Below are 14,781 nucleotides of genomic sequence, written 5' to 3' on the forward strand. Positions count from 1 at the left end.
CAAATTACTTTTCCACTTCAAACCTGCTGCTGAGCCAAATGAAGCCACAGAGAAATTAACTGGAACAGGATAACACATAAACAGTTTAGAATTTAAAACAGGAAATATAAAAAACAGGAAATATAACAAACAATTGAAATATTATTTTTATTCAAAAAAATTGACATACAAATATGTGTTTTGAAAGGACGTCCAAGTGGGGACACGGTTAGATGTCTAAATAGCAGACCTAATTTCAACATTGTGTAGGTGTCCAGAATTTTTCATGGACCGACAGATGTGAAATAGACTTGAGCCCCGTTTACACGACAACATTTAATCTGAAAACGCTAAAAAAGCTGCATTTACACGGAAACTCAGAGGGACTGAAAATGCTGTAGCAAGCATGCCAGGCCTCTTGTTGGCGCTGTCCAGAAGAAACTTTAAGGAGATCTCCACTGAAGCAGAGTTGGCCCAATCATCTGGTGTATTGGGGAATACTAAGTTCAGAAGTGGAGCAAGAGATGCTCATTTTGCAGATACAGCAGATTGAGCAGCACAAGCACAACGTAGTAGTTAGCGACGATCGTAACAATGGTACTGTTGTCCTGTTGTATGTGCTCGCACGAAGCGGGGTCAGCGTTTCTACTGAAAATGCCAGCTTACTGTTTACACAGCAACAGTGTCGGCAGCGTTTCAGAAAAATCCCACTCTGGAGGCCGTTTTCAAAAGTTTGGGTTTTAGGTCGGCTGTTTCTGTGTTAACGCGAGGCTGAAACGCAACAAAACTTTTGCGTTTCACCCTAAAAGCGTTGTCCTGTAAACAGCCCCTTGATCTACACGTCCATCAGACGTCTAATGTTTTGTGGGTTTCTTAATTGTGTCTTCTTAAACCTGTGGAAAACCTGTTTATTTCCCTATGGAGCCACATTTGTAAGGATCATGCATCTGTGGGAAGCAGAAGAGCTGAGTGTGTGAGTTGTACCCATGCCCAACGGCTTGTTCTGCAATTGACTCTTGGTTGGTGCGATGAATGACTGGCTTCTTCTCAGGATGCCCATCCTATGGCCAGTCTCTGACATCCCCCATTACATAAAACTTGGCCTTCACTTAGGAGATGGTTCCAGGGCTCACTCAAAACAATGCCATGACTAACTTAGGTGGCTTAAAGTGGCCCAGTGGCACGAGCCCTATTCAGATCAGTGGCATGCCGATTCTTTGAGCAGACACCTACAGATCTCTGTAGCAGGGCCCACACTCACAGGCAATGGGGGTACCAGAAGCTCAAACTAAGAGGAGCCAAATAATGGAAATTATTTCCTGCAGTGCGTCCATCTTCACCTCATTTTTCTGTATCATTCTCCACCTTGCACATGCTTCCAGGGATCTGACTGACATGTAGAGCCTGTCAGAGGGAAACATTGTTTTCAGAGAAACAGGAACTGCTCTTTCCCTTTCTCTGTCGGGTTTCTTTAAGCTGCTGGGAACACAGTCCCGCTTGGGCTGCATCCCCTCTGATAACAAAGCCGCAGCTTTTGCTCTGAGGTGAAATAGGATCTCTTTGTGCTGAGTTAATTCTCTTTTACCTTTGTTCCCCCTCTCCTTTTCTTCTTTTTCTGTTCCTTCCCATCTGAAGGAATGTTTGAATCCCTGCTGCAATGCTACGACCTGCACGCTGAAGGGGGATGCTGTGTGTGCACATGGTCAGTGCTGCCAGGATTGTCAGGTACAGTAACAAATAAATCAACCTGCTATGACTAATTTTTATTTTTTGAACCAAAGCTGCTTTTCCACCAAAAATAATTAAAGCTTTTAGTCCTGGATACTTCCTCTGTGGTTAGTAAAATGTTACTCTAGCCCACTGTTCCAAGACTTCTCTCCAAGACTTAAAGATCTATTATCAAGATGGGCCAGTTAGTCTCACCCAGAAGTCCTCCAGCTGGTACCTTTAGGTGGTAAAATAAAGTTACTGGGACTTTGTTTGATGGAATTCCTATGATTCATCATCTTATTGACTTGCGTCTGTATTTCTTTGCAGTTGAAGCCAGCAGGAACTCCATGCCGTGAATCCAGCAACTCTTGTGATCTCCCTGAATTCTGCACTGGCATCAGCCCCAACTGCCCCTCCAACGTCTACCTACACGACGGCCACGCCTGCCACAACGTGGACGGCTACTGTTACAACGGCATCTGCCAAACTCATGAGCAGCAGTGTATTACGCTGTGGGGCCAAGGTATGGACATGAAACAGAGACCCACCCCCCGCCCTCTTTCTCCTGGCTTACAGTACTCATGAAAGGTCCAGTGTTGGTCGGCAGCCCTTTAATGAGATTCACTGTGTTAATGTAGGTGCAAAGCCGGCTCCAGGCATCTGCTTTGGAAGGGTCAACTCAGCAGGAGACCCCTACGGCAACTGTGGCAAAGACTCTAAAGGCTCCTTCGCTAAATGTGATGCACAGTAAGACCTGTTGTTACCATGGAAACTGATGAAAGCGGTTAATTGTATGTGTGTTGTACAGTGCGGTGAAGGGCACACGCGGTAGTTATCTTGTGTGGAGAAAATAATGGGTTTGAGTTTTCTTGTTTGAGTGGAAATGGATGAGAATCACTCAAGCTGAGCTGTTTATTAATCACAGGGATTAAAGTTCTCCGTCCCGACGACAGATTTCCGTCAATTTCAGAACTGTTATATTTTTCGTCAGTGTCAATCAGACAAAAAAAGTGGAGCAGACTTCTGTTTTTAATGTCTGTATTTGTCTGAATTCTGTAACACAAGTGTAGTTTTGCATCTGGCATTTCAATGTAGTCTGCTCCGTGATGCCTGCTCTGAGTTGGAGGCTTTTTTATGGTACCAAGCATCAGCGTGTGCTGCCTGTCATGTCCGGACTTTAATTTTGGGCTTTACCTGGCCAAAGAAAAGAGTACCAGGGGAATATCAAAGTGTAAACATGACAGAGCTTACCATTAAAGTTTGACCACGTCCAGGCAGAGCAGACCGTGCCACCGTGACATTTTTCCTCTGGGGGTCATTCCCACAGACCCCCTAACTTTATTGACTTTTTTAAATTCCTTGACTTATTCAGAGTTTTATATCAAACACCTGTCCCTTCTATTACTCTATACAGGCATAAAATTCACTTGACTGTTTGTTTGTTAAATAGAAGTAAGCTCATATCTATCAGTCCAGATCACTAGCTTCAAAAAAGAAAAAAGAGTAAGTTGTATTACCAAAATGCAAAAAAACATCCCTGTTGTTTTATACGTTGAAAAATTTCAGTCAATTCATTATTATTATTATTATTATTATTATTATTATTATTATTATTATTATTATTATTATTATTATTATTAAATAATATTTTGGCTTTATTCCCTGTAATCATGTTAATTGATGAAAAGTGATACTGATTAGGGCAGAAATCACTTTCAGTTTCACTGTGTTATAACAAGTTAAAAAAAACCTTATAGTGGCTTTAATTATGAAGAAATTACCGTCGCCCACTTTCTGACATTTTAGAGACCAAGATGCTTCCCAAAATTACTGACAGTTTGAACAAAAGATATTTTAATGAGCTGCCGCCCTAATTGAAGGTTACAGAGTCACTCTGTGAATTGCAGAAAGTTCCAGAGTCTCTCAGGTGATGCTCTGAAAACAGCACAAACAAGCTGCCTGTTCTGCTCTTTCCCTAATTGGACCCAAAGAGTGAGAAGGAAATAATTGTGTATTTGCACACTTGGGGAAAACAGTGACATGTAATTCAATTATCACATGCTTCTTCTCCCTGTGCTTGGTTTTGTTTCGCAGTGATGCTAAATGTGGCAAAATTCAGTGCCAAGGAGGAGCTAACCGGCCTGTAATTGGTACCAACGCTGTTTCCATAGAAACAAACATCCCTTTGCAGGACGGAGGGAGGATTCTGTGCAGGGGGACACATGTCTACCTGGGCGATGACATGCCGGACCCTGGGCTGGTGCTGACGGGGACGAAATGTGGAGATGGGATGGTGAGAGGAGCTTGAATAGAATAGAATAGAATAGAATAGAATAGAACAGAATAGAATGCACTTTATCAATCCCCAATGGGAAGTTCATAGTCACAGCAGCAATACAAGGAAGTATCTTGTGCAAAAGACTCAAGAATATATGCACAGAATAAAATAATACCTTGAAAAATAGTCCATCATAGATGACAGTTTGGCTATTATTCTCCAGTCAGCCTCCACCTCCACAGGGTCCATGATTGAGCTTGACTTCTTTACTGGTTTGTTTAATATTGCTCATTGTGTCATGTCTGCTCACAGCAGGTAATATCCTTCCAATGGGGCATTTGTGTCTAGTGCTGGCTCCGTTAGCCATGTCTGTAAATAGCATGATGCTACTCTGGTGCTGGTGTAACAAAGCTAGCTTATTTATCTTATTGGAGATTGATCTTACATTTGGTGTGATGATGGATGGAAGGACAGGTGGATGTTATCTCTTCTTAGCTCAAACAGGATGTCATCCTTACCTCCCTCTCCTCAGCTCACAGAGAACACCAGTCCCAGCACCGGTTAGCATCCACATGTTGCGGGCTGCTAACAGAAGCAAAAAGAAGTAAAAACACCACTGCAATTGCATCCAGTTTGGTGTCAATGGCCAACAAATGAGCCATAAAAAGTAATGGCAGGTAACCAAAGGTAGTCAAAAAGAGACAAAAAAACAATGATGACGAGAGAACCGCTGCAACAGGCAGCCACTCGGGCAGCGCCTTTAATGTGATGACGATGAATGTGGTCCTGAAGTAACATTTAGTCAGTGCTCACCTGATTTTTTACCCCAGCCTGTGAATCTTAAAGAATAGACTTTATATTTAAAGTGAAAGCAGAGAAATTACTGAGTATTTCCAAAAGAATTGGAAGTAAGAGTGGAAAAGTGATGTAAGGCGACAGGCCATGACTTAGACGCTCTCCGGGGTGTGGCCTCTCGTCATTTTGGCCCCACATACTTCATTGACTTAGCATCATTCAGTCTGTTTGGCATCTCTCAGAGGTCATCAATTCATCCGTTGGTCACTCCAATGATACAGTTAATCCATTTAGTTGAATTAACGTCCCCGGGAGCCTCCACCCTGAAGGAGGATCCTGCCTCAGCCCTCATCTGTCAAAAGCCCTGGCATCACTGTGTGTGTGCCCGTCGCTGCCAAGTTCATCTTCACTTTCAGCCGGGGTGTGGAGCGTCTGAGGCGCCCACAGTCTCGTCTGGTATCATATAACTTTAAAAAGCAGCTTTAATACAACCAGAGTGTTACATTTTTCTGCTGTTGAAGTGGTTTGTCTGTGGCAAAGTTAGCTCATTTCCCTTTCAAACATGAAAGGCTTTTAAATATTACTGCTTGCTCTGAGCTCAGACTATCAATTTTTTATTCCTCTTTGTGCCGCAGATGTGTCTGAACCGGCGGTGCCAGAACGTCAGTGTTTTCGGGGTGCACGATTGCTCAGCGAAATGCAGCAGTCGAGGGGTGAGTGCTGTTTCCTCCTGTTTTGGATTCCTCTCTATCTCAACCCCCCCTTCTCTAGATGAGCTGTTTACTCTATATCCCATCCCCCTCCTCACACAGAAGCTCATTTTGGCTGTAATTTGCTCAAAACTCCCAGTGTACGCCGGTTAGGGAGCCATTACTCAGCCCTGGCAATCAATCATTCTTGGTTGCTGAAAGGTTCAATCAATTAGACATAATGGCTTCATTCATGCTCGGCTTTGAGCGCCATTCATCATGATCTCAGGCAGTCGTCCTTGTCCCCAAAAACTGTATAGAAATCTGAGGGCCAGGCTTTATTTGGCCAAATGATGACACAGTTTGACTTTCAGAGAGGGGGGCATGGGTTATTGGATTTTTCTTAAATGCCACCCGACAAACGTCTAAGGGTTGGCCTGTTCGAGATGAAAAATGTGGCTTTGTGGTATAACCCTTGAATTCATTGAAAGGCCTCAGAGGCTTTTACTGTGACGGCTTAACCAAAGCAGCAGAGGAAACTGTTTTTATTGTCTCTTAAAATGAAACATCATCAAGTTATTACAAGGCCATATTTGTTTGTCTAGCTCCAATTAAGACGTATCTATGAAACTGTTGGGACAGTTTTACTCACGGAAATAAAAAAAGATGTTACTCCTTTAGGAGACAAGGGCAACCCCCGCTTACGCAGATTAGATCAAGATGTTGCCTTGGAAAGAGGCCCTCACCTGCTCTGCATTACCCTGCTGGGAAATCCATGCTGAATTTACCATTGCTTTTACTCCGCAGGACAGGAAGACAAGGAGGAGAGATAGAAATGTGGAATAAGGGAGGAAGAATCTGGTTTTTATATCAGATGAGTTACAAAGTGGGGCCTTGCTTGTGGTTGAATGTGGAAACTCCACAAAGAGCATCTGGAGCATGATTTGAAGTCTATTAGAAAACCCTTTTTAATCAGCGCTTCTTGTCATCAGCAGGAGGGTACTGCTTTTCTGACTTGCCGTTCAACTCCTGTAAAACAATTCTTTTAATACTTTCCAATCAAGCTTCAGGCCCCAGCATTGAGACACCCATGATCAAGGTGACAAATAATATCTGCTCAAACAGACACAGGGAAAGTCTCATTCTAAGGGCCAATCCCAATTGTCACTCTTGCCCATCCACCCTGTCTTACCCTTCATCGACAACACATTTCTTCAAAATGAAATGCCACTTGATTCCTGCTACGTCATCACCCCTAGACTCACGCTGGCTGTCACAGGCAAAGCGACTGTTTGTTCACTTCTAAACCAAACACATTTTTAGAAACTGAAAATAAACCTCAGGTTAGGGTGACAAATTCACAGCAAATGGGCTTCACCAGGATGTACTGCATTACATGAGTAACGAGGCAGCTAAGCTATGTTAAGCTAACACTAAGCAAACGTTACAGTCTTAGGAGGCTATATTATGTAGCGTCTGAATACTGTAGCGTTCTCTTATCATAGCTTACCATAGCTTGTGTAGCTAATGCAGCTCCTGAATGCAGCTTATCTGTCTTATCATTTATGAAACACAGTTCATAGTGGTGAAGTCTGTTTGCTATGAATTTGTCACCCTGGTCCAACATCGTTATACATATTATTAGCTGCAGCTGTTGCTATAGCAGTGTCAGCTATATCAAGTTAACGAGCGTTTTTAAAATACAACCAACAATTCAAAGCATGAAGTAGTAAAGGATGGGATATCTGATTAAATAAAAAATGATGTTATGGGAAACTTGTCATACCCCTTGGTTTCAATTGAGGTCCCGTTTTTTCTTAGTTTCAAGGGCCGTACAGCCCTTCCCCTTGCTCTTACAGAGAGTTTGGACATCCCTGCATGTGCAAAACTAAGGGTCAAGGGGTAGCGCTGGGATTGGCCCTTTATTCTGCTGGATATTAGCGCTGCCTTTGACCATGTGACCTTATTATCGAGGTTGGAAAACTGGGTGGGAATTGCTGGTACTACTTTAAACTGGTTCAAGTCCTATCTCAAGGACAGGACGTACTTTGTTGAAAGTGTCAACTGTGTCTCAGACCAAATGGCTATGACCTGTGGGGTTCCCCAGGGGTCAATCCTGGGACCCCTAATATTTCCTCCAGCTAAAGTCAGTCAAACTGGAATCATTGTGTGTGGTCAACAGAAACAAAAAGGATGTGTAATCAGTCACCTTGAGAGTCTCTCTTTGGATGTTGATAACCAGGTTAGAAATCTAGGGGTCATACTGGACCCAGACCTCAACATGTACAGCTACATTAAATCAATAACATCAGCAGCTTTTTACCATCTGAAAACGGCTGAATCAAAGTAGAACTGCCCATACCTGACTTAGAAAGACTGATCCATGGGTTTGTCCCCAGCAGGTTGGATTACTGCTCACTGGGCTTTCTAAATGAGCTGTAAGACAGCTACAGTACATCCAGAATGCTGCTGCTTAAGTCCTGACTAGAACCAGGAAATACGACAATGTTAGTCCAGTGCTCAGGTCTTTGCTCTGGCTTCTCGCCGCTCAGAGAACAGACTTTAAAACAGCTCTGCTTTTGTAGCTTTGCATTTGACAGCTCATAGTATTTTATCTGCACTTCTTTTTTGATTGAATTTTTAATGTTTTTTTTAAGTGATTTTATTTTATTATAGTTGTAAAATACTTTGAGTTGCCTTGTGTACGAATTGTGCTCTACAAATAAACTTGCCTTTCCTTTTGAATTTCTGTAGATTGATTACTGTATTAACGAGAAAATAATCAGTAGATTAATCCACATTGAAAATAATCATCATCTGACGACCAAGTGCTGTTATACTCTGCATCCAATTTCATAACCACAACTCATTTGTCACCATTAGCGTATCCAGTGCAGCCAGATGAAAGCAGAGGCTGCATATTAATGGATTGTTCCGTATGGCGTCTGCTCAAATGTTGCATGAAAAAAGACAAGATGATGATTGCAAGTTGGCCTCATCTAACAGGTAATTGCCCTGTCAATGTGTCGCAGGTGTGCAACAACAACAAGAACTGTCACTGTGAGGCTCACTGGGCACCGCCATTCTGTGATAAGGCGGGGTTTGGAGGGAGCGTGGACAGTGGACCGATCAGATTAGCAGGTAAGTCAGTGATGAGACTGTGACTGGGCTGAATTCCGCAGTCTGAGCGGCCCTCTTTGAGACCGTGTTTGCTAACTCTCATCATGTCAACCCACTGACAGACATACTGTAAATTTGGCATCAGCGTGTGGAGAAAAAGACCCAAACAAGAGGTCATAAAGCACAAAAATCTGTAGGATAAATCAACACAATCAAACAGGACATGTGGCGTAAACAGCAAACGCAGCACGGCACAGGACCTGACAGTGATTTGGCAGAAAACACAACTCAAGTGTGGCTTTGATTCTCTCAGCCCACTTCATCTTGTCTAACACAATCAGTGGAAATGTTTGCTTTAACGTGAGTTATAACAGACTGATTTTCAGGAGAAAACAGGGTTTACTATTGCCATGGAAGCAGTTTCTACCACACACTCCAAGGGACATAATTCAGTCATTTGTAATCAATGAAACCATTTCTCAGTCAGCATTTTATGTTGTTATTGTTTTCTTTCATTAGTTGATGTGTAAGAAACGGTCACGTTAATTCATGATGTGATCCAAACATGTGGGTGCACTTTGCTGAATGTTGAGAGTAAAGTGATCTTAATAGTAAGGGCCTGTCTCCACTAACTGCATTTCTCCATCATCAAGTACACATTCTTTCAAAGTTAGTTTTTCAGGCTCTTTATGCTTCAAATCAGAGAAGAGGACAATGGACAGAGTACAAAACAGGGCAAGAGTGGGAAGTGACATATAAGAGAGAGGACACAGTCTAGATTGGAACATGGGTTAACATCATGCAGTGCCACCTAAACCGTCATTATGTAAATAATATTTTCTTCCAAAGTGGCTGTAAAGGACACGGGGATGTTGGATTACATTATGTAGTATTATGTTAAAACAAATAATCTCAACAGTAAGGGCCCGTCTCCACTAACAGCAGTTTTAGAACTCTGAGCACCCATTTTTTATTTTATGATTTATTGTTTGTTTTTTGTTTGTTTGTTTGTTTTAGGCTTTTGATGCTTTTAATCGGAGGACAGAACAGTGAATAGAGCAGGAAACAGGGTGAAAGGGAGAAATGATATAAAGTAGAAAAACAGTAGACTGGATTTGATCTAAGGCTGGGCAATAATGCCAAATATCTAAATCACGTTTAAGTGAACCTTCTACAATAATTTTGGTTAATGCATGATTATTCCACTCCTAACTCAGGTTATTTTGTAAATAACTGTATAATTTTGAAACAATTTACTGAAATGAGCATGCACAGTTAAACATTTAGGAGTTATCTACTGAAACAATGGATTTGAAGACACATTAGTTAGAATGGAATTGTTTTGTGAAAAAAAAAAAAAAAAGACAAAAGGACAAAATAAAAAAACTTGTTTTTCGTACATGAATTGTTTTAATACTGTGGTGTTAAACCTCAATTAAAACCAAAAGGATACGGAGCTTTTGATATCATATTAGAGTAAGGATGCTAATTATGCTTTGATACAACTCATGTTAACATTTTTTTCATTCTCTCTGAAATATATCTCTGAAATTATCCTGGAATAAAAAAGTAAGAAGCAAATAGAATATTTTGAAACATATTTGGTGATCACTAATGACAGAAGTGGAAGTGCTTCAAAACAACAGTAAGAAGCGCTTAAAGCTTGTGGCTTTTGGCGCTGCTCTTAGTGGAAACAGGCCCTTATATCCATCATTCATATGTGCTAAGAAACAAAGGGAATCTTGATTTTGTGTTTTTTTTCCCTCTCACTGAGGTTGCGTATACCACAGACATAAAAAAAAGAGATGTAAACTGTTCGAAGATATAACTTGATTGTACATTATTTCCATGTGTGTGTTTATGAGCAGACAGCAGGAATCTGACTATAGGCATCCTGGTCGCTCTCCTCACTGTCCTTGGAGCTGCTCTGATCATCTGCATCAAGAGAAAAACCCTCCTTGGCCTCATTTCCACCACGAAGAAAAACCAGATCGAGAAGCTAAGGTAATTTTGATTTGAAGGAAAATTAAATTAAATTAAATTTTTAATAAATATCAAGGAGGATGTATTATTTACTCTTTTCTATTCCAGATCAGTGAGTGCTGTAATCAGCGGGCCCTCCCCTCCTCACCAGCCTCCATCGGTGAGCACGGCGTCCCCGTCTCGACCGGCCCCGCCTGTCCCCTACAGCGCCACCATCTTCAAGGTCGCTGCACCACACGTCTTCGATGACAGGCCAAACATAAACACACACACAGATTAGATTTCTTAAGGACGGTATCTGACTTGAACAAACGCATCAGCAGCACGCTGTAATACTCTCCACAAATCATCCTCAGCAGGATTGACGTGTTGTTTTCACACAAATGGCAGCTCATTCAAATCCAATTAAATCTCCCCCTCTGTTTGTAGACACGAGGAGGAGGTGATGATAATGGAGTCAGTGTGTTCGTGACACTTGAATACATTTCTTGTCATTAACAGCTGCCTGTTAAGACAGAAATTGATTTATCAGCGCGTGAGGAATGTTTACTGGCTGCTTACTTGAGAAATAGACTCATCCTGGTGCTGATAATTGCAGGAGAGATCAGAGTTTTTCCTGTAATTCCTGCATGCCTGTGTGTCTTAACCACTTTATTAGTGCGTTGACGTGCTTTGTAATGGGGAGAGGCCTGTGATCGATCGCTGGAAAAGAGAGCAGCTGTGTGAGGATTGACATTTGTGCTTCATGGTGGCACACAGCGAGCAAGCGAAGGGGAAAAGCTGTTGCACATTAGCATGAGTTTGGTGTTTCCAGTTAGCCGCATGTGGTTTTCATTTGGGGTCAACGGTAAGAGGAGAAAGGATGTAAGGCTGTTTGATGTCAGCACAGTGCAGGTGAGGTCATTTTCCAGGCACAGCGAGCTGTTTAAAAGCGCCTCGTGCGTGCTTTGTGTCTTACATTCTGTGTGCACATCTGGCTGAGCCTGTATGCTAAGCAGTGTCATATTTTGGCTCCGTTCTCCGTCTGATCCGTCTCACTGGGTGTGTGTGGGCTTTTGAAGGGTTACCTGAAGAGGAGTTGGGAGAAAAATGAGCCGGGAAGATTTGATTTATACACCTTTGACAGCGTCAGGAAGACCAGCAGAGGAAGAGATGGTTCAGGCACGGCTGTCCCTGATAGGAAGCAGACGCTTCCCTCTTTTCTGACGCTCTCCTCTGTCTTTCATCTTTGCTCCACAGCCTTCTCACCGGGGGCCCGAGGCAGCGCCCCCTCCAGCCCCTTACCCCTCCCACCACAGCCTCCACAGACTGCCCCTGTGCCCTCCGGTTCACCTCAGCCACCCTGTCCCCCTGTCTCTCACCCTGTCCCTCTCCCCCGGCCCCATTCAGCCCAGGCCTCCCGTACCTCCACCTCACATCCACATCGCGCCCCGAGGGACGCCGTTTCGCAGCGCGTCACGCCATAACTCCTGCAGGATGGTCATGGTGAGTGAGTCTGACACCTTTTATTTGATGATGTTAACTCGCTGTAATTTCTCCGCTGGGCCCGTGTGAAACTGTTGTTCACTGCGCCTCCAAATGGCCGTTTTCATGCTTCTTGTATTTCCTATATACCGCCTGCCTGCTGACAGTCCAATAAAATAACAAGGTTAACCCAGGAGCTAGCATCACCCAAGCGAGACTTCAATTCTACAATACAAAACCGCCACATAAATATTGAAAATGGAGCCAGGTTTTCAGAGGAGGGGGAGGGGTGGGATTGATGAAAACAGCAACTGGAGTGAGCAAGTGTGTCCAAATATCGCAGGGTGGTAAATTCGCTGCCACTGGTACTCCATGGAGTTTAGCTCTGGCATCGCAGGCTGTCAGAGTTGAAGGGGAGAGAAAGGCGGAGGTTCCTGCTGTTAAATCCCTCTAACTCACTGATTCTCAAAGACTCTTATTTGCCTTTAATCCGGTTTGACTTGTACTCTGTGGGTGAGTCAGGGAGAGAGCCTCAGAGGGTGAGAATGGATCAAAAAGACGGTAGGAAAACACGGTAACAAAACACAATGAATAGACTGATATAGCAGAGAATCAATACCATAACTTGTCTTGATATAAGCAGGGAGGCAACCTTTATAAAACAAATGAGTGAATGAACTGGGTTCACTGAGAACATTTGCATGGTCAAATCAGTGTCAAAGGTTTCCCATTCAAAGATCACACCTGAGTTTTTGGAAATGATGATTTAGGATCAGGAAATGGGATAAAAGAATAAGGGTTTTGGTTTTGGGATGAGGGGATAAAAGGTTAGAACTAAAAGATGGGATCAGGGTAATGGACAAGGTGTGAAGGAATGATGGTAAAAGTTGAGGGACAGAGGGTTTAGGGATCAAGTGGTGAGAAATTAACAGTTGAGGCCAAGGATCAAGGGATAAGGGGCAAAAGGTTGGAGAGTTTAGGGTAAGAGGTAAAGGCTCAAAAGTTCAGAGAAGAGTCAAGAGGGTGAAAGGGTGAAGGTTAAGTTTAAGGTTGAGGGTTCAGGAAAAAGGTAGAGGTCTGGGTAGTTCATGAAAAGGGGCAAAAGATTGAGGGTTTAGGCAAGGAGAAGGTAAGGAGAGTCAAAGGGTGAGACAAGGGGTAGAGGGATGACCGAACCGGCCGCTACACCCTCTCCTTACCCACTACTCCTCCGTTTACCTGTTCCATAGACTTTATAAAACATGGACGTAGTCTATCTGATGTCACCGGTCTATTTCTGAAACGGAAAATGAAGCAAATTGGGAATCGCAGCCATATTGGAATGGGCAAGGGCCTTATGTACAGCTATAGGGTGCCCATCAGCCATGTAACTTGAGCTGTGCTTCTCATTGGGCAAGCTTGTGAGCTCCTCTGAACCGCAGAGTTAGAAAAAAATCCACCACTGTACAGTGGGTGCTGATAGTAAACTTAGCGACTCAGACAGGAGACATTTTTTGAACCAGGCTGTAAATAGGTTGAATTCTGTTTTGAAAACTTTTTTTTTCTGGCTTGGTGTGTATGTGACATCCGGTACTTCCAGAGGTAGCCTCAAGCAGACACTCAAGAAACAGCAGATTGTAGCACTTCCGCATTGTCTCATATTCTTAGACCGGGGGTTGCCACTTGGTCCGTCCTCGAGGAGGGTCTGCTACTTCAAGTCTGTCCGAAACAACTTGAAATGTTCATGATGTTGGTTATCAAAAAAAGGCCTATCCTGCATTAGTCCAGAAAACAGTTGATGTGTTTTATTTATAAGTGTTTTATATTCACAGGGACGGCTTCAAAAACCAAAGGTTTCATTAAATCAAGAATTAAAAACTAGGGATACACGATATTACCGGCACAATATCGGCAGTTATGAAAATTTCTGCCGATAGGCACAGCCGATAAGGTGCTATTCAGTTAGGATTATTATTATTTTCCATTTGAAAAATAAGCTCCTTAAATAAAATGTAGCACTTCATTTATTTGCACTGCAGAGCTCTGTGTCTGTCACCAGGTTGTTACAGCAGCTCTAAAATAATCAAATGCAACTTGGTTATGTTTAAAAATGCATTGTACATTTAAAGTTCATGTGATCTAAATGAATTATTTTTCTGTATTTCAATACTGAATGTCTTGAGTTTGAGAAATAATACATTTCTTATTTATGGTAAAATCAAATGTTTTTTGTCTTGTTTTATGTGTGTTTCCTAAACAAATAAGACCGTCACAATAAGAGTAACATATAAATTCCAGTCCAGGATAGACTTATCTTTCTTTACAGTGAAAAAAACAAACAAACTTGTGATTATCGGTATCGGCCAAAAGGGGTTTCGATATATTGGCATATCAGATATCGGCAAAAATCCAATATTGTGCATCCCTATTGAAAACAAGAAGCTGTTCAGTAAAAAAAAAAAAAAAACAGCCAATGAAGCTTGGGAGTGAGTTTTTTGTAATTTAGGACAATTTAGGACAATTTAGTTCTATGACATTATGAGTAAATTAAATAAATTCATATCAAATTACACATCACAGGATAATTCATCGGTTTAAAAAAACCCTTACCTTTAACTTATGCATCAACAGTAGAAGATGCCTTAAATGCCAAAGCGTACATTTTCCAATCTCAAGGTGATAACTGCTGCTCCTACAACACACAGTACCTGTTTCCACCTGACAGAGGGAAGTTTGTCCCCAAGCTTTCTTTATTTGTACCCTACAGCTCAATGACGGGCACTT

The 14,781-nt window shown here is 42.3% G+C and overlaps 1 protein-coding gene across 1 annotated transcript in view; it reads left to right on the plus strand.

Annotated features, from left to right (window-relative positions):
- Positions 1 to 14,781, plus strand: part of adam12a (ADAM metallopeptidase domain 12a) — a 108,819-nt gene that overhangs the window by 89,119 nt on the left and 4,919 nt on the right. Inside the window, exons 14-22 of the mRNA XM_074663538.1 lie at positions 1,615 to 1,704; positions 2,017 to 2,212; positions 2,328 to 2,436; positions 3,784 to 3,982; positions 5,398 to 5,475; positions 8,484 to 8,592; positions 10,440 to 10,575; positions 10,663 to 10,777; positions 11,794 to 12,039. Of these exons, the coding sequence (XP_074519639.1) occupies positions 1,615 to 1,704; positions 2,017 to 2,212; positions 2,328 to 2,436; positions 3,784 to 3,982; positions 5,398 to 5,475; positions 8,484 to 8,592; positions 10,440 to 10,575; positions 10,663 to 10,777; positions 11,794 to 12,039 (1,278 nt within the window). The remainder of the gene's footprint in view (positions 1 to 1,614; positions 1,705 to 2,016; positions 2,213 to 2,327; positions 2,437 to 3,783; positions 3,983 to 5,397; positions 5,476 to 8,483; positions 8,593 to 10,439; positions 10,576 to 10,662; positions 10,778 to 11,793; positions 12,040 to 14,781) is intronic.

Source organism: Halichoeres trimaculatus, unplaced genomic scaffold, assembly GCF_033239565.1.
Source record: "Halichoeres trimaculatus isolate MK-OKI-2021-1 unplaced genomic scaffold, fHalTri1.1 fHalTri1_scaffold_23, whole genome shotgun sequence".
NCBI lineage: Eukaryota > Metazoa > Chordata > Actinopteri > Labriformes > Labridae > Halichoeres > Halichoeres trimaculatus.